The sequence below is a fragment of the Neovison vison genome, chromosome 4, assembly GCF_020171115.1.
Source record: "Neovison vison isolate M4711 chromosome 4, ASM_NN_V1, whole genome shotgun sequence".
Taxonomy (NCBI): Eukaryota; Metazoa; Chordata; class Mammalia; order Carnivora; family Mustelidae; genus Neogale; species Neogale vison.
In genome coordinates, this window is record NC_058094.1 from 44,098,083 (window position 1) to 44,118,526 (window position 20,444).

Below are 20,444 nucleotides of genomic sequence, written 5' to 3' on the forward strand. Positions count from 1 at the left end.
CTCTGATTGATTCTCGGGCGCTGGGTGGGTGAGGAGCTGTGAAGCAGCTCAGGCCGAGATTGATTGCCTCAATTTCAAATTCCCACCTCCAAAATAGACTCTCAGATGTACACATAGGGAACCCCCTCCCCCCACACCATTTCTGGAGGTGGAGCAGGTGTCTAGGAGTCACCTGTAGCTACCAATCACAAGTGGTCCTTCTTATCTCCGTGATGCTGGCAGCACAAGTCTTCTGCTGGGACACTCTCAAGCCCAGGGCAAAAGATTTTCTGTCTGTTGGTGTGGGTTGTGTGGAGGGGGTGGAATTTCGGGGTATTGGGGCCAAGGAAGAGAGGGACAAGAACTTCCACTCGTGGTTGGTCTGGAAGGCTGCTTAACAGCTGTGAGGGCTCAAATAGGTTTGTTTTGCAAATTGTGGCAATTGGGCTGGAGGTGAGATGGTGAATGTCTCATTGTTATGCTCTGCCAAAAAGGGAGCTCTTGATCCCTTCTGACCTTGACAGGACCTCCAAAATGTTCAGTCTGGCCCTGGAACAGGGAAATGCAGTTGGCTAGTCCGGATTCCTTCCCTTTTCTTGGAGGAGGGGCAGTTTGGGGGATATAAGCACACCCCCCCCCCCGGCTGTCACCCTCCACCCCCTTTGGGGTCCCTGGCGCCCACTTGCTGCCCCCATCCTGGGGCCCGAGCCCCCACCTCCACCATCCCTTTCGGTTTCTTCCCTCCAGCCTGTGCCTCTTCCCTCTCCCTCTCTCCCTCTCTCTCTCCCACTTTTCCTCCCTCTCGCGCTCCGTCTCACACGCACCCTCTGTTTATTTTCCTGCCTCCATCTGGGCCCTGCTGATATTGTAATCACCCTGATGCACGTTGGCTTCTCTCCTCTCCCTCCTGCGCTCACACACTCACTCACACACAATGTGCCATCCTGACAAGCCTTTTACTTCTGATAAGCTCCGATGTGTGTTTAATGAATACAAAGCCGCGGTCTGGGTGCCGCCTCGGCTGCGGCCGCCTCTCCTGCGCTCCTTTGCCAGAAGGTAATCTCCGTGAACGGGGAGGGGAGGCGAGCGGGGAGGAAGGAGGGGTGGGGAGGGGGGAGTGGGGGGAGCGGGGAAGCTGCTTTTCTCTTTCCCTCTCTCCCTTTCCAAACGATTCAGAAGTCGATAAGACCAGGAGAAGTGAAGATGTAACATGTTATCTGTCGCTCCTCTTAGCGGGCGGAGAGAATTTACATTTAAAGATTAGCAGAGGGAGAAAGAGAAATCTGCCTTTTGTTGTGCGGGGTGAGAAGGAGGCATCAGTCCTGGCCTGGACGCTATCTCCCATCACCTCTGCTATCCAGACAGGACTCACCGAGGTGAGATTACTGGAGGGCCTTATCTTTAATTGGGTTTAGTTTTGCCAGTCTGAATAGGTTTAAAGAGACTCGATAAAGGGGGAACAATAGATTATTTATTGACTGAACGCTGAAGCCTTTAGATGAAGAGGGGGAGAGAAGAAGCTGCTTAACAACTTGATTAGTTTATTTTAATTTTTATTTTAAGGTGAGCTTGTCTCTCTCCTGGTGCAGGGAAGGGCCATAGAACTTAGGGGAAATTGAATGACGGAAACGTCTTCTTTCCTCTCTACCCCCCACCCCCTGCCCTTCTCAGCACCATCTCCCTTATTTTAACAGGAGTTTCATTGACCCCCTTGTGTTTCGGATTGATACACTGAGCAGAAAGGGTAGTGGCTTTTGGAATTGATCATCGGTGTTGGGTTTTGTGTGACTTGTTTTGAATGGGTGTTGAACTGATGCTTAGCGGTGGTACATGAATGAGTGAGAAAAGCAAATGTAGACCACTTTTAATATGCAGCTAATCGATTTGACAGTATGGTTTCAACATGGTTTAGAGAAAAAAAAAAGTCATTCTGACGCCGTCAGGTAGATTGTGTTTTAGACTTGAGACACGGAATTTTTTCCCTTGGAGTGGGTTTTTAAAAAAAGAAGAATAAAAAAAAAATGTTGTATTGACTCGTGAGTGTATTTCTAAGAATTATAGTGTCAACTTTGTAATGTTTTTTAAATGGATAAAAGTGGAAAAAAATATTGTTTGCCTCGTACACATCATCGAGGTAGGTGTTTCCATAGGTAAATAGGATCCAGTAACTAAAAGCCTAATTAAAATTTGTTTAAAGCCTGGGGAGGGGGCATGTTTCCTTGTTGACAGCGGCAGATCGATTGGGTAAGACAATAGAGTCCCATTATTTCACTTCCATTGACTGAACATATTGACATTTCAGGTTTGCTGTTGCCTCAGTGAGCGTGATGAAACACTGAAATTCACAGACCAACTGGTCAGAGTGGCACATATATTACTGTATGTCATTTCTGCCTTCAGGTTACCTTATCACCCAGGCAGAATGGGAACGGACAGCCTGGAATCCTTCAGAAGGGGCAGAGCTCTTTTGGCTAAGAAACTGACAGGTAGCACATCTTAGGAACACCTTTAATTTACCCAGAATTGGATGTTACGGAGAAATATGGGGAGCACTTTTATTGAAAAATCTGAGAAGCATCCTAGCTATTAATCTTGCACGTGGTACTTATAAGAACACCCATTTTCAAGATTTCCCTTTACCTCCTCCGGTGGTGTCTATAGGGAGCGGTTGGTCACATCATTTAGGTGTTTGCCAGCTTGTGCTTGGGTGAGTCCTGTTCTTTCCCAGTTTGGGGTACTCAAACATTAAAGCACCTGCTGAAGCTGTCTCTGATAAAAAGAATGTGTAAGGCCCCTTCCAAAAATAGAGCCTGACTTTGACTTTTTTGTTTCTTGTTTTCTTTTGGTGGTTGGAAAATGAAGATGGGATGTATGTATTTTATGCCCATAGAAATGCATAGACAGTAATATGTCAAAATAAACATGTGTATATTCCAAGCTGAGGCAGAGAAGATAGTAAGTATTGTCCTTATCTTCTTAGTGTAATCTTCCCTTTTGTACATTTTACATAGTCTTTGCATAATACAGCTAAGTATTAGGGAGAATTGAGTCAAAGAAATTTGAGTCATACAAAAGTGAGTATGGGAAGAAAACCAGAAGGGACTTAACATATTTTTTTTAAAAGTTTGATGAAAATATAAACCTATGATGAATATGCTTTATACACAGCAATTGTTGCCATCAAGTAGGCAACTGATGCCCTTTGCAGTGTTTAGAACAAAACTAGTCCTTTATACCATTTTCATGAAAATGTTAGGTTTGCATTTGATCAGCAGGTGCTGTTGAGATGAAAGCCATGTGTAAATTTTCAGAAGGCCAAAAGTGTCAATTCAGAAAAGGAAAGTGATAAGAGAAAATGCAATCAGTTTTCCTGTTTTCAATTTGTGCAGGATTTGAAGAGCTGTTTTGTTAAACTGCTACATCTGCTCCAATATGAATATTGAACTACTTCCACTAAAAATAACAGCCTATAATTTGGAAGCTACTGCAGTCTTTTGTTAGTGTGAGTGGGTTATTTAAAAACAAAAAAACAAAAAAAATAAAAAAATTAAAAAAAAAGACAATTTTCTATTCTGACAATCTCTTGCTTAATGTGCATTTTCATTTGTTGGCACTTTTATCCTCAGCAGATAAATGGTATTATGCAATTAGGACCTCATCTTGTTTGACTATGAAAGAGGTTTCCATAGGTGACAATCCTGGTAATATAAAAAGGGTTTGCACAAAGCAAAATTTATTTTTAAATAATCTGTTTAAATATAGTTATTTAAAACGAGATAGCTATTCCTTGCATTCTCTAATACTACAGTTTTTAACTTACTGCTGACTATTATAACAAAGTTAACACTATTCTATTGCATAGTAAGCATCCTGTGATTTATTTTACCTTTAATATACCTGCAAATGTAAGTTTAAACTAATCAGGGATATTTTACCTAACAGGGCTTTCAGAATAATTTTTTTCATGCTTAAATAAAATGATTAAATTATGCTTGAGTGCCTGCATACAAAAGCTTTAGCTTCTATAGTACTGCTAATCAAATAACTTTTATGGACAGGGAAAGCACCACATTAGAGAAAAATTGGATGCATTTTACTAGTGACCTTTCTAGGAAAGACAAGTTCTTTGTAAATCATCTAGTATTAAGGAAGAAGAAAACTCTAACACATCTTAAATAATCATAATACAGATAATACTTCATCCTTTTAATAAGAAAATGAATGGCATTGCTATCCATGTAAAACTGGGTGTAGAGAATTAAGGGAGAAGGAAGACTGATGAAATTTGGATCAGGTTCAATATTGACTCTATCCACAATTGCTAGTGGGTTGACTTGTGGCTATAGTAATTTGTCCAGGTTGAGAGTGATCACTGCTTAGGATCAATTGGAGGCTTTGTAGCTTTGTGGCTTTACACTTGAATGGCCAGACACACTCTTCACAGCTAAACTCAGAGTATCGCCAGGGTGGATTAAGGGGGAGACAGACATTGGGACACAGGAGGAGGATGGATATTAACAATTGCGATGTTTCTTCTGCACCACCAACTGAAAAGAAGTAGTGGTTTGAAGAACAGTACTGTGTGTGTGTACCTGTGATCTGTGTCTGTAATCAGCCAACGAATAATGCTTTTAAGCAACGTAATTTCCAGTTTGAAGCCAAATTGTAGCATATTGTGCTGGCATATCTTTCAGAGACCCGGGCAGCCACGTGGGTGGATTCCCTGGTACAGCACCAAGTACTTTGCCACTTTCAAGAAATGGCGCTGAATCACAGATCGGTGTAAGAAAAGTTTATTTCACAGACACAGGCCCATCATTTTGGGATGTGATCTTCTAGTGAGTTGTTTTGTGCTGGAGCCACATTCAGCATTGAAGCCTCAGAACTTTATTAGGCACCAGTGGGAGTTGGGGGGAAGCCTCTTGTGACTCTTTCCAAAATGTGCCTGCTTTAGAAAGTGATGTCCAGGCTCTGACATGAGAACCATTGATGCAGTAATGCCCCACGGTTGAGGTTTAAGGCACGAGACCCTCCTGTGAAGAAGGTTCAGACCGTCAGTGCTCCTGAGAGCCACTAACCTTTTTCACGGACTGCAAGAGATCAACTTTTAAAAATTCCCCTGCTTCGATAGTTCTAATTGAGGTTACCTTATAATGCAGCCCATGAGGGAATCAAGCAGGCATTCATTTTATAGATTTCATATTGGTCAGGCTCTCTAAGGCAAATCACCCTTTGGGTGACTAGGGCCTTGAGAATATAGATCTTGTTGAACGAGCACACAAATGTAAAAATTTCCCATTTGTCCCACAATCTCAGCATCTCCAAGTGCCTTAGGGAATGTGATTGACTAGATTCATTAATCTTAACAGCTGGGTCATAGACCACTTCCGAGTGCGCTCTGGGCTTTCAAGGGCTGCCCCCTAGTTGTTGGTCTTGGGAGAGAGAGGAGGAACTGACAGATATGGGAGACCTACTATGAGCCTGGGGTCTACCCTCACATGGATTGGCATCACTGATTTCTAAGCAAATTATAAAGCAGCTTAAAACTTCATTTCAGAGACTGGCTGTAGTTGATCTTCTGGCTTGGCCTTTTGCCTCAATATGGAAAGCGGAGATCGCCTTGTGTCCCCAATTTAATTACCTACTTTGTTCCCGAGTTTGATAATTAGAAGCTTGTTTTCTGAATACCTACCTTGTTTAAATATTCTCCTTAGCAGCCATCAGCCATACATCCATTGTTTTCTTCTGCCCTTGCCTGACAGCCATCCTTGGACACGCCCAAGAGTATGCCAGTTTGTATCCCTCAATACCTCCTAATCCAGGCTTTTCCATTACTAAATTCTGTTCCCTCCTCTGAACACCACCTTCCCACACTACACCGAAGCCATGAGGTATCAGACTGTTCCTTTGTTGATCTCACTCGGCACTCTCGAGTTGTCTTCTGCCTAGTGCCCCTAATCTCAGTTGGTCATCTGCGTCTCCCAGTCCAGCCAAGGCCAACTTCCTGGTCATTTCTTAAGAGGAGAGGGATTCCACACCGTTTGGAGCTTGCAGGTGTAATTACGTAATGTAAAAAGAAGGACATGGGGTGTGTGTGTGTGTGTGTATGTGTGTGTGTGCGCGCGTGCACGTGCACGCTTCTCTGAGTAATGGGTAAACTGGGGTTCCCTTTCCAGTTTAGTCCCTGTTTTGCTGTGTGGCCTGGGATGAGTGCCACCCCTTAGGTGAATTCTTCAGAAGTGAAATGAAGGGCAGATTTCAGGGACCCTTAGGCTTCTCAGCTTTCACATGTCTGAGTCTATGTGTGATGCTGAAGTAAGCTTTCAAGAATTTTCCACGGTTAGGTGAATGAAAAACAAAATCCTGCATTTTTAATTTGGGGGGGTGGAGGGGGCGGGGCGCTCCTGATCTCCATATGGCTGGGAAGTAGGACCATATAGAACATCATTATCTCCTTACTCTTCTCCACTGTAAAGAAGTGGCATTGGGAACAGGGAGGCCTTTTTTTCCACAGCCATCCTGGTGAACATCCTGGTGACTGTCTGAAATTTTAGTTCTTACTGGGCCTTTTAAAAGGTGAATGAAGAAGGCAAGAGTGAGAAGGAACTGAGGATTTCAGGTTTTGCTCAAGGAAGATAGCTTTTATGCTTTCACCTCATGGCTGCTGGACAAGATGAACTTGATGCATGGGGGCAGGAGTGAGGGGCTGGAAGCTAACGCTTGGTGGTGATTGGTTGTGCTTCCTGGGCATTTGCTGTAGCCCGTTGTCTAAAGGTTTGGACCCAAGTCACTTGGAAATTTAGAAAGTGGCCTCTTTAAAACCATTTTTTGGAGAGAACCTGGTAAGTAACAGTTATTTAAATGAACAGTTCAGTATTTAAATGAGCAAGGTCACATTATCGTTTGGTGAGGAATCAGTTCTTATGTAAGAAAGACTGAAATTGTCCTATGGCATCGTCTGAAGACATAGTCTGCTATTGGTTTTAAAACCCAGTTATTACCAGTAACACTTTGATTTCCTACTTTAGTTTGTACACAATTTAGGCATTATGGGAAGTTTAATCTTAATTTGTGAAATTGTTAATAGTGACTAGATCTGGACTTTCTTAGAACTTAGAGGCTATGGCATTCTTATACTTCTGATTTGACCAAGAGAGCACCTTGGCATCATCTAGGATGGCAGTAGGAACTTCTTCTGTTTACTAGGACTATCTGCAATTGGCAGGACTTGGAAGTAATGCTATTTTCATCTGTCATTAGAAAGGGAAGCCACAGGAACTACTGTTGCTTCATAGGTTGTAGAAGATTTGTGCATTGGCATTCAAGGTTCAGTGAGAGGCCAGACTGAAGTAGTTTCTGTTTGTTTGTTGCCACCAAGGAGAATGTCTTCAAAGTATGTAGGCGGTAAACTCTTAGTTGGTACCAAAATTGACTGGATTGAATGTTGCATCGGCGAATTCAGAGAGATTCCCATGAGATGTAATGGCAGTTTGTCTGAAGAAGCTCAAGAGCTAGGTGGGCACTAATCACATGAGAGGAAACGATGCCAGAGCAGTGATGAGCTAGAGGCGGTGGGCTGAGCACTTGGGGAGAAAACTAGCTGTACGGTGCTGTTCTAAAGAGTGCTTGGGAAGTCCCTTCCACTAGACATTTTGGAGAGCACCCCTGGTGATACTCAAGGAGGAGGTCTGAGAGATACTAGGAAAGCAGGGAATGGTACCTACAGATGCTGGTGTGGAGTTGGGGGTAGGGAACCAGTGCAGCGGCATTGCCAAGAGCGTTTCAAATGCATGTCCCATGGCAAAGAGAGTATCAATGGTTGGAAAGTCATCCCCCAGTGGATGTCATAAGCATGGTCCAAGGTGTGCTGTAAAGACAAAGTCTTAGAAAGTGGGTTGGCCTCTGTGGTTAAAACTCGCTCTACTGTACTCCTTCCCCTAACCTCAAGATCTGGGAAGATGTGAACTGTAAGACAGGTCATGAAAGACTTCTAGTTTATTTTCTGAATCTGTGCATATGTTATGTACACAGTGATGAGCAAACACAGCTGGGAAGAACAGCAGATGATATTGGGACTGGAACTGTGGTGTTTATCAGACTGACTTAGTAATCCTTCTTTCCCGAGAAAGTGTTCTTTTTAAGTGACTATTAGGATTCTATAACTTTTATCATATGTCACACAAGTATTCTCTCCCATCTAACCCCTTTGCCTACCTGTCACACGTTTTCACTCTCCTCTCTAGCTAGATTTATTTAGAGATGAGATCCACATTTGACCTCTGATGGGAAACAAACGTGGACAATGAATTCCCATCCCTTTGTTTAAATAAGGATAGGTAGGTCTGTTCAGGTTTAAATGGAAGGTAAATGTAATCAGTCTCCACTGAGTTGTCCAAGGCAAGCTTTGTGTTGGCCAGAGGGAGCGGGTATAAAATATCAGGGAAAAATATAAATGAAGAACAGTAAAAGGAACAACCCATTAAACCTAATTTTCCTATTTTTAAGAAAAGTGTATGCTTTTGGTATAGTCCTAGTAATGACCCTTTTTTGAATATCTGAAAGAAAAAAATATTTACTTGTGGCTGTCCATCAGAAGTAAGTTAATAAATTGATAAATATTTAATGAATGCCTACTATGTGTAGAGCCTCGTGTTAAGACGGAGATGCAGACTAGGCAGGTTTGCATACACGTATGCTGTATACGTTTAATGGGTATACATGTAATTCAGTGTGTACTTAATTCCCACTGAATGATAAACCCACTCAGGATGAGTAAAATTGCTACATAAGTTAGGGAGGCTTAATGGCTTAACTGATCAAATGGTATAGTAAATGAGATTTTAGAGTGGGGAGTGAGTGGTAATTTCAGCTTGTCTTAAGACAGGATTTATCAAAGTAAAGTTATTGTTTGGGCTTGTGGGCAGTTGTAAAGTAGGAATGTGGATGCAGAAAGCCAGATGTGGAAGGGGCTTTTGGAGGACTATAGGGGCGGAGTGAGTGGGGTTGGAGAGAGAGTAAATTGAAGAATGTGGCTGTATCGAAGAGGACCCATGAGTGATTATTGGCAAATAAGCAGAAAGTACCTAAGTGTCTTGAATACAAAGCATTTTGATTTAAGCTTTATCTTCTGAGGAAGCCAGAAGTTTTTTAAAACTGTGTCTTATAGGACCCCTCAGGGTGAGACTGGGCATGAAGTGTGCCTGGCCTGGGCTCTCACCTTTTCATTGGCACTGGGAAACCAGGATAGTTCTGCTTTAATGACAAATAGCTTTTATATATTAGATTTTCTAGCTAGGCTTCTTTTGGACGAAAGATGCCATGGTGAAATAGATCTCAATAAATCCAAAGTAAAAACAACAAAAAAAAGGTGTGCTAGACAAGGGGAAACTATGGACCCATTTGAAGTCCTGTTTCTTGAGAGCTGGTTTGATTGTGCTCAGTCAGATGGGTGGGAATGGGGGGAATGACTGGAGCCCAAGGCCAAGCAGGAAGCTTGTGGCTGCAGCTTAGACTTTAGCTCCTGCTTCAGGATGACCAGCATTGGGTTTGCAGGAGGGCAAGGAAGAGGCAGATGTAAGATGCATTGCAGAGGAGTAATAATTAGAACTTGGATACGGGGGTGAGTTTAGGGAAGTAGAGTTAACAACTTGGATTGTGTGTCCAATGCACTTGGCTTGCCAGAATATTTTAAATTATTTTTAAAAGATTTGTTTATGTATTTGAGAGAGAGAGAGAGAGAGAGAGAGAAAACAGGTGAGCTCACATGGGGAGGGGCAGAGAGAGAATCTCAAGCAGACTCCCCACTGAGCCCTGAGCCTGGTGTCAAGCTCTATCCCACTACCCTGAGATGAGGACCCAAGCAGAAATCAAGATGCTTAACCCACTGAGCCACCCAGGCACCCCTAGCTTGCCAGAATTTAGAATCATTTTGGATGTTTCAGGAGCAGCTTCCTTACTCCACATAGACTCAGAGTCTCATGTGACTCCAGAAAGAGGTCTCAGGGCCTGTTCGTACATCCCTGCACCAGGGATTCCTGTGGTCTATAGCTACTTTTGGAATATGGTGATAGGGCTGTCAAGTGGTAGGTGTTCTTTAAAGAGTAGCTGTTGCATTGAGGATTTTTATTGCTCTCTCTGGGACGTGGCTCCCTTATGTGCTTTTGCTTCTTGCATAGAATTTTGACCTGTTCTGAGATTCCTTCCTTTTTTGTAGGTACCTCTGGGCCCGGGTGGGGGGAATAAGAAGTGGTCAGGTGGGCTGGGTCTGACCCTTAACTTTCTACCGGAGCAGCCTACCTATTTTACATTTTTTAGACACTGAAGTTTTATTTACAGGATAATTTATGAAATTTCATTCAATCCTAACGTTATGTAGAGGGAGGAGGCAGAGAACAGAGAGCCAGGAGTCAGGAGGAGTTAATGAAAGAGCTGATGTGTGCTTATAAACCAGGATGTCCCAGAGTCAGAAACAACAACAAAAATGTACCAGTTTGGGGACTTTTAGGTCTGCTTCATTTAAATAGTATTATTTCAGAGTATTTTACCTTGTTTTGTCCAGTTTCATTTAATTTGGAAAAACACTGGTGGTTCTTTTTCACTTGATTGATTGATCGATTGATTGGGCGGGACAGAAGGAGAGGGTGAGAATCTTTTTGTTTTTTTCTTTTTCTTTAACGATTTAATTATTTATTTATTATTTTTTATTTTTTTATTTTGTTTTAAAGATTTTATTTACTTATTTGACAGACAGAGATCACAAGTAGGCAGAGAGGCAGGCAGAGAGAGAGAGAGAGAGGAGGAAGCAGGCTCTCTGTGGAGCAGACAGCCCGATGCAGGGCTCTATCCCAGGACACTGGGAATCATGACCTGAGCCGAAGGCAGAGGCTTTAAACCACTGAGCCACCCAGGCGCTCCACGATTTAATTACTTATTTAGAGAGAGGGAGAAAACAGACTCCCTGGACCAACAGGAAGCCCAATGCTTGCTTGATCTCAGGACCCTGAGATCATGACCTGAGCTGAAATCTGAATCAGAGTCAGAGGCCTATCTGACTAAGCCACTCAGGTGACCCCCAGCCCCCCCCCTTTTTTTTCTATTCTTATTTTTTGAACTTTAACCAAATCTGGAGTTTGTGGTTTTGTTATAAAATCTGTCAGAATGGAATGTTTTAAGACTATTTTCCTCTGTTGTCAGTTGTGCTTGATAAGAATTAATCATAGGCAGTCAAAAAAGGACCTCAGCCTAAAAATCCATCTACAGTGTTTAAAAGAATGAGAGCGATTTATATGTGTTGATGTGAAATTATTCCTGAGATATATGGTGAAATGGGAGAAGCAGGGAGCAGAACAATGTGTACAGTATGCTACATTTGTCTAGAAAAATATGCATACACTTCTACTTGTGAAGATAGGTGCAAGCATCTGATGATAGTAGTTACTTTGGGGAAGAAAGTGGGGGCTGGGCCTTGGTGGTTGGAAGGAGACTTGTATGACCCCTTGGTCCCCTGAGCGTTTGTGCAAATCTTGTACCTGTTTCACTCACTGTAAAGTTAGAGACTGTAGCATCAGGCTGGAACTGACTGGTTCTGGGACTCTGCCCTTTGCGGGGGGGAGGGGCAGGGCAAAGTGATGCTTCTGTCTTCCCAGCCAAAGGCAGTGTGAAGTGTAGAAGGGGAAGGGGCCTAACTCTCCTCTCAAGTACTGTACTACTTGTTGAACCTGCTTCTACTCCCCCTGTTCAGCTGGAAATAATTCTCCTCTGGATAATCCTGGCATGACCTCATAAGGCTGTCCTTAGAATTCCACGAGGTGATATGTATGGAGTATAACCATTCATAAGATCTTGCTTATTCTTAGACTTGGACTTGACCACTCTGGAACCGCCCACCCCTCCTCTAGAAACCCCCTGTAGGATGTTCTCTTGTGTCTGGATGCTCCTGCTCCGTTGCCTTCATCCAACAGATACTTAATGGACGGTCTGGTCCTTTTTGATGCCCCTTTCATTGTGTTCTCTTATCATAGAATGTACAATTTATTGCTGCTATAGTCTGGCTTGTAAGTTTCAGTCATCAAAACACAAAAACAAAACAAAAGGAACCCCAGGTGCACCATCAGCTCCAGGCAAACTGTGAAGAGGTCAAATCAGTTGCATGTTCATATGGGCACGTTTTATTTTACTGATACCTGTTTTATTTCACTTCTTTACCCTGAAGTTCACAAATGTGCTTTTTGTAAAGGATGAGCACCCTGAAATTGTAAGGAAAATATTGTGTGTATAGACATATTTATGAACTAGAGTTGTCCCTTTGATTAGGGGCCCGACAGGGCTAAAAGGCATGTTAGTTGCTTCCTGCTTCTCTTTCAGATGCCCCCAGGTTATCCTTTAGTTGCCAGGGGCTGTTTTCCATCCTTTGGTTGCCTAGGTCTGTTTTCTGGGGAGATTTGCAGGCTGAATGCTTCCCCCCCAGTAACCTCTGCACCCGATTACTACCACCCCACACCTCAGTCTCCTCTTTCCTGTCACTATGGGATCCCAGCCTCTCTGCTGCTTGATGAACTAGCCATAGAACCAGGGAAGGTACTGGATAGTATGACAGAATCCATCGCGGCCCAGGATTCTGGAACTCTGTGGAAGTGAATGAAAAGTGTCACTTTCTCCTTCCTGCTCCCATTTCCATTTGAAGAGATCATTTCAGAAGAGCCACTTTCAGTTTCTTAATGCGGGTGGGGGAGCAGCTTCAGACAGATATGCCTGGGGAGGAGGCACGGTGGAGGCCTTTTCCGAGTGAGGTTCACATATTGTCTTAATTAAACCTCACCTGGGAGCGAACTCATTCTGTAAATCACTCCGAGAGGTTTCTTCACTTGCTGGAGGTCACTCTGCGTGAGTGCTGGGGCAAGGTCCCAACCTAGGTTCTCTGACTCCCAGGCTTCTCTGTTCTAGAACTCAATACCGCTCTGCTGAAGTCTTTAAATCCTACCACCTAGGAATTTTCCCCATGAACAGGGCCAACCACACAGACTGCAGGTGGGAATTATGCTAAAGTTAAAATGGAAAATTATCAAGACTTGTTGCTACACTTGGAGAAGTTACTGTTTAGAGTATAAAAAAAATCCACAGTTTTACAAGTTTCTGAGGCAGGGTAGGGGGTGGGACAGGCAGGAAAGAGGGGGAAGAAGAAGGGAGAGAGATGTTAGCTGACAACGAGTGGCAGCAACCAGACCATGTCTGCTGCTGGACAACTGTAGGTCTCCTTTCTGAGATGTAGGATCATCTACCTTGAATGCAGATACTTTTCAAAGTTCCATTTTTCTTTCATGTGAAAGTTGCCAGCATGGAATAGATGCCTTTATTTGGGGAAATCAGTCTTTGAAAATAATTGGTTCTCTCTTCTCTTGTCTCCCAGAGATGATCCTCCATAGATAGAATTATAGGAGTGAAAAAAAAATTTTTTTAAGTCACAAAACATTAGTTTGTGGTATTTTCCCCTTTTTACTGCAAAGTGTTTCAGGACTGCGGTTTAGTTCCACATATTTTGGAACTGTTGACTGATCATAAATATTGTTATCACTATTTGTACAGTAGTGACTTTCAAAAAGGAGAAATAATGGTTGTACTAGGTCATTTTTGAGTCATGACCTAATGCTTTTATTTTAGTGCTTTAAACCGTAATATTAAAATAGTTATTACCAGTTTTCTACTATCAAATGATAGGATCTGAGCCCATGGGATAAAACAGTGCTTGTAGGAGGGGCCCTAAGATAGGCACTTTATAAGTATTCTCTCTTATCTTCATATCAACCTGGTAAGTTAGGTATTACTGTGGACCTGTAGAGATTTACATCTGAAGCTTAGAGAGGTTAAGTGACTTGTCCAAGGTCAAATAGCTGATAAGTAAGTGTAAAAGTTGAGATTCTAGCCCCCCAGAACATGCATGCAGTGGGTTCCTAAGTGGTTAGTATGTGTAGGCCACAGTTGTTTTAGGATATTTTGTTTTATTGGAAATTAAAGTATATCCTATAACAGAAGAGATACTTAAGAGCTTCCTACTATTTCAAATTGCCTGGTTCATTAACTCATGGATCATCTTGCATAGACTGGTCACCTGCCTTCTGATTAATTTATTCCATAAAGCAGTATTTGAAAGATTTTAAAATAATGCTTTATCACCATGAGAGGAAAGGGTTCGCAGAAGGACTAGATAGTATTTGATTATCATTTATTCAATATCAGCTGATTGAACACCTTCTGTGAGCCAGGCACCGTGCTAGGCACTGGGTATGAAGACTGTGGAATAAACATGGCCGTCTTCCCTCGTGGCCCTTTCAGTAGAATGAGTAAAGTGCATCAGGGTAGGTCTGAAGGCATAAAGACAGGGACTAAGGTGAGATCATTTTCTTATAACAGGAAACTCAGTTGGTAAACACAATTAGGAGATAAGCCTGTGTGGAAAAACCACCATAGTGCATTTACTCCTACAGGTTGTGTGGACTTATGCTGCAGTTCTTAATCATGGTTCCTACTGCTCATTGTCAGACTGCCCAGGATGCCCTGGGTGATTCCCATATAGGCCTAGGTATGTGCAGTACTGGTGGGAATGGGCTCGGGTGAACAATGTCTGGCAGGGAGAGGCTGCCAGCCTGATACAGATCATAAATGCCATTACAATTTATTATTTATTTATTTATTTATTTTTAAGCTTTTATTTATTTGAGAGAGAGAGAGATCACAAGTAGGCAGAGAGTCAGGCAGAGAGAGGGGGAAGCAGGCTCCCCGCCGAGCAGAGAGCCTGATGCGGGGCTCGATCCCAGGACCCTGAGATCATGACCTGAGCTGCAGGCAGAGGCTTAACCCACTGAGCCACCCAGGAGCCCCACCATTACAACTTAAAGAAGAGAAAGTGATCGTGGGCCCAGGAGTGGTCAGGGAAAGGTCTGTGAAGACCACAGTGATTCATGCGGGCTTTATAGCATTTCAGTAGGTAAATTTCATTTGTTGTAGTCTGTTTCTGTGGACTACTACTATGTGCCCAGTACAGTGTTAAGTATGGGGAATAGAGTCATGAGCAAAACAGACAAGACCACCGCTCTCCTAGAGCTCACAGTTTAGGGATGGGGGAGGAAGACAGTAAAGATGTTAATAAGATGATTCCACATAGTGTTAAATCGTAGTGTTAAATACAAGGATGACCATTAAAAATCCATGTTAGAATGATGAGGGGGCTGGTAGTGTTGATGAGACTTTGTTTTGGGTGGTTGGAAAATCATCTCTGAGGAGGTAATACTTGAATGAAACCTGAGTTTGAGAAGGAGCTGGGCATGCAGCAGTCTCTGGGAAGAGGCCTGAGGTTGATGGGCAAAGCCATAAAGATGAGATGGCACATTCTGGGGTGGGGGTGGGGGGTTATCCAGCAAAGAGCTCCATCTTGGAAGGGCGTGGTTGGAACAGAGGCTGAAAAGCGTAGGTTAGTGCCAAATTACAGAGGGTCTTGAATATCTGAATGGCACAAGGCTAAGGACTGTATGCGTCTGTGCATGTATCCAGACCATGGGCAGTTAGCAGAGAGGAGGAGAAAGTGGATGAGCTTTTCATAGAAGGTTAAGGAAGCTTGCATAGCTGGGATATTGAAGTTTAGCTCATGTGACCCATGATGAGGGACACCCAGATAACATAGTGTCCTAATGACTTCCTGTTGGAAATTAAGCATCATCCTAAAGTGTGGCATACATGGTGCTTGGTCGACTACTTCGGGTCAGGGGGGAATGCAGGAGGACTGTCCTACCAGTGAGATCATGGAGGCTTTGACAAAGGTAAGCACCAATCCATTGTCAGGCACTGTACTTTCTAAGGTAATATTTTCTAAGTCAGGTATGATATAACAGGTTCCTTTTGTGATGGTTCCCCTCAGAATACAAAACTAATTGTGTTTTTATTTAGGTAAAGGAGCAGTCTTTTATTGCTATAAAATGTTTTTATGAAAGGAAAGAGAGAAGTTAAGGTTTGATTCAATCCAGGTTGATAAAAGAGTGTATTTAAAAAAGTTCATTTGTGGAGTAGCTATACACATATTATTATTGACTAAAGGAAAAATTGCCCCAAATGTTAATCTAATTCTCTAGAGAAATGTGTTTAGGCAGTGAAGGGATTCCTGGCGGGGACTGAGAAACTCCATAATGGGGGACTGCACTTGGTCTCCTTTGAGGTTGATTCTGATGTGTGTAGTCTTTACATCCTATTAAATTTTGAAAGATAAACTGATACAAGAATGATTTGCCAAGGCTAGCAACTCTTCCTTTTAAAACCTTGGCTCAGTGTACACATTGAAGGGATGGGGGAGTAAGATAAAAGCATTATAAATATGAGGTTAACTGAATTCAAATAGAAGGTTCTCTCAAGTTATTGCATTCCTTAGAAAATAAATACATTGCGCATATGGTTAAGATTGATCAAAAAAGTATTCTGTATGCCAGTGATTACATTCCCATCTGTGATTAAGGTTTTCTGCCTGCATCTGGTTTTCACATTATATTTCTGTAACAAGAATCCTTTATATAGCAGAGTTCACTTTCTGTATTTTCTATTAGCGGCAGCTTGAACTACTGCACGGATCGCAGATTTACACATGTGGTTTTCATTACTTCATACCATTGAGAAAAAGTAATATTTGTTTGGGAATGTATGTTTTCCACAATTTCCATGGTAATACAACATGTTGAGCCTTTTTAATAACACTCTTGTAGAACTACAAATTGTTTGAGGCACTCTATCCTTGGTGGAGTTTTAGCTTTTAAACTTTTCTCCGTGTATGTTCCCCTCATCATGGTGTTTAACAAATTGGAAAGCTGAGGATCTGAACAAAGCAATTATTAAAGAGAGAGACATTTTACTATCATTTGCGGGGGATACAGACTTTAGTGTGGGATGTGTATCATAGCTATCTGAGTGTATATTTCATCATGTTCAGTAGCATTACTTACTTGATTATTATTTCATTTTGGAGGACTATTTAATGTGTTGGATGTATAAAACACAAACTTAACACGCTAAAGTCATTATTTTTAAAAAATTTAAGTATTAGTTTCTGCTACTTCTTTTTTGTGGGGGGAGGGTCATTCTCTTGATTATGATACAATGTTGCATATATAAAATAGTTGAGTGGGGAGAATCCTCAGGGGTAACTTTTTAGGTTTGCATTGTATATTATTTGAATGTGTATTTCTATGCCATGTTAACATTTAAGAATTTATAAACATGCACATTTAAAATATTTTGTAACACTACCATCCTGCCAACTTTTCTCCATTCACTTCAGAATGCTCTGATTAAAATAGACACAAATTGGAAAGTGAAACAGTATATTCTGCATGGGGGAGGGGCGATCATTTATAATTGAGAAATTTATCTTCCAAAGGAAGTTTATCCACCTTGTAATTTTATGTGCCTCAAAACTGAGATCTTCTATGCCATTTTTATTAATAAATCTGGACATTAGGCACTACTTAGCAGCCATGAGAAGGAAGAAATAGACTCTAGGGGATTTGTATGTGTTTCGACTCTTTCATTTGTTCAGTGGAGATATTAACGAGGGCCCACACTGTCATGATCAACTTTTATCGGTTTCTCTGATGGCTTTTGTTGGTGGTTGCTGAAGCACAAAATATTACAAAATATCATTGAATTGAAGAAAAATTTCTATGTTCTCCTTTTCTCCCATATTATTTGTTTATAACATTATAAAATGTTTTTACGTTAGTATAGAAACATTGGAAATAGGATTGTGTAGAAAATGACCCCTATTTCCATCTTCCAGAAATAATCATTGACATCTAGATATATTGACTTCTGGTCCCCCTCCCTTGCATCCCACCTCACGTCTGGTATTTGACTCTTTACATATGGGTACGTGTATCTATGTATTTGGGTCATTTTCTTACTGAAATTTTGACTGTCATTTGTTAGGTTACATGGTAAATGAAATGTTCCCAAGTTTCATCTGATTGTCTTAGTGATCTTTGCTGAGCTTCAAGGCAATTTCAACTAAGAAATACCTAGTACTGTGTTTTTCCTAAACATTGTTTATTTAATTTTTTCGTCTGTTTATTTAATTTTTACCATAGCGAATAAGGAACAACTCATTGCATGATACCAAATCAGAATGTGTCCTATAAAGGGCATTGATATTTTATTTATTTATTTATTTTGTTTATATATATCAGAACATATTCACCAATTTTAATTTCTAGGGAGTACTTTGGTTTCTTAAAAAAAAATAATAGCAATAGCTTTAGTAATACTTTTTGAGACTGCTTTTATAAATCTCTATTCCTTTACATTTACTGAGTTCCTCCCTTATGTGCAAATGATTGTGCTTGAGTTATAGTTCATAAATTATAAGAATTAAATAGTGATACTTTTTTTTGCACATCGTAGTGGTAGTAATAGTGGGTGAGTAATAGGCACTCAATAAATATTTGAGAATGGATGAATGAATGAATTCTAAAGCTGCCAAATCTAGCATGAAAAATGAGAAAATTCATATTGCTTTAGAGAAAAAGAGAAAGTAGAGGAAGTTTTTTGATTCGGTAAAATGACTCACCAATAATTGTTGTTACTAGTATTTTAAAACTGGTTGACGCCATAGATTATTGCGAGTATTTTCAGTTGTTTTAGACTATTTTAGCTAATAATGGCAATGTTTAAATTTCAGAATACTGAAGCACTTTGGACACCACTTTTGAAATAGAATTTAACTTGCAAGCAAATTCCATACAATAAAATAAACACGTAATGTTTCAAAGCCTTTTCTAAAGAAGTCATAATATTTGACAGATTATTTAATTTTTTATTGAACAAGGTAAAAGCTAACACATTCTTTTAAGGTATTGATGTACATATATTTCAAATCAATTTAAAGGAGGAGGAGTTGTCAGTTTCAGAATGTGTCTAGCTTTGAGTCAGATGACTGGAGAATTAAGAGACCTTTTGAGCATGTCCTTATAGGAATTGAGAAAATGGTGATTGTCTTGGATTCTCCTGAAATTTTAGAAGAGCTTGTGTCTGTTAATACAAACAAAACAAAACTGGTCTAGTAATATCGTGTAAGTGGATGGGTGTGATACTTCAGACTGGTTGTGATATATGCATTTTTTTTCCCTTTGTTGTTGTCAATAGAAAAGATTGATCTCTGGACTGGTGAACATAATATCTGTCCCAGTCAGAAAAGGAGAGAGGAAATTAGCAGAGCGATTGGTGGAGAATGATATCTGTCAAAAGAAACACTTGGAGAGCACTGAGTTTAGTAATAGGTGACTGCCGGAAAAAGGGGAGCTTTGAATATTGTCAAGGTAAGGAACGGACAAATATTTTGATTTTGTAATTTACTTACAAAAAAGAAATTTATTCTATTTTCCCAATTAATTATAATTGTGAAGTTTTTTTTCTTTCTTTTTCTTATTTCTTCTAGAGCTTGTTAATAAAGAATTTGTATTCTATATTAAAAAAAAATTGTCATTGAAATCTTTGGGTGTGGGATTGGGTGGGGATCACTCAGCCTGGCTGGGGGAGCCCTTGTTTGATAGCTTTGGGTCTGAAGATCTCAAATGATCAAGTACCAAATTTTTTTCCCACCCTCTTCTTGTTGCAGTGCTTCTTGCCATGTTTCATAATACATCTGTTATAAGCTGAGCAATACTTGGAGTTAAAGAGTAAAAGCTATGCCATGAATTCTGTGTTTATTGTAACTTGAGATGGTGTTTTCTGAAACAGTTTGTTGACTAAAGAGGGGAAAGAAAGTACGTTTCAATTTATTATTTCTTCTGATTGATTTGGCTTTTTTTTTTTTTTAAACTTTTAGGTGAATGTTATTTCCTAAGCAGAATTCATGTCCATGGGCACATTGAAAAAAAAAAAAATCTAACTTTAGGAAAATAGCAACTCTCAACTAAGTATATTATTACCATTTGGCAAGAGACTTCTTAAAGCCTGCAGCATTTCAGAATTAAGGAGAACCCTGAATTATGGGTTCCAGAGAGTTGATGCCTCCTGCAGCCAGCTCCGTTTTAGGTTTAGTGGCTCATGCAGAAGCACAGATGATTAAGGATAAACAGTGCCAGGAAAAAGTTGAGAGTTAACACAGATGTTGTGTAATACTGGTTGGCACTCTAGTGATTGGGAAGGGATGTTTGAAGTTCTTTGACTGCCTGCCTGACTACATGGAAAAGAGGGGTAGCAAAATATTTACCATCTGTGGCCATGGTTCTGGAAATATCGCTGCTGGTGCCCACCCCACAGTATCTACTCTTTCAATTCCTACAAATACTTATTGGCTTGTTCTGTAAGTTTCCAAGAAGGTGTTGGCAAGTGGGGCTGTTTTTGTTTTTGTTTTTGAAAGACCATAGAAAATGAAATAATTCTCTGTATAATTACAGAATCCTTTGAGGTAGCCTAAACGGTGATTTAGTTTCTCT

The 20,444-nt window shown here is 40.9% G+C and overlaps 1 protein-coding gene across 1 annotated transcript in view; it reads left to right on the forward strand.

Annotated features, from left to right (window-relative positions):
* Positions 1–814: 814 nt before the first annotated feature.
* The window catches only part of RUNX1T1 (RUNX1 partner transcriptional co-repressor 1), a 128,288-nt gene continuing 108,658 nt past the window's right edge, over positions 815–20,444 (forward strand). Inside the window, 2 exon segments of the mRNA XM_044245332.1 lie at positions 815–1,009; positions 1,011–1,035. Coding sequence (XP_044101267.1) covers positions 914–1,009; positions 1,011–1,035 — 121 coding nt within the window. The 5' untranslated portion in view covers positions 815–913.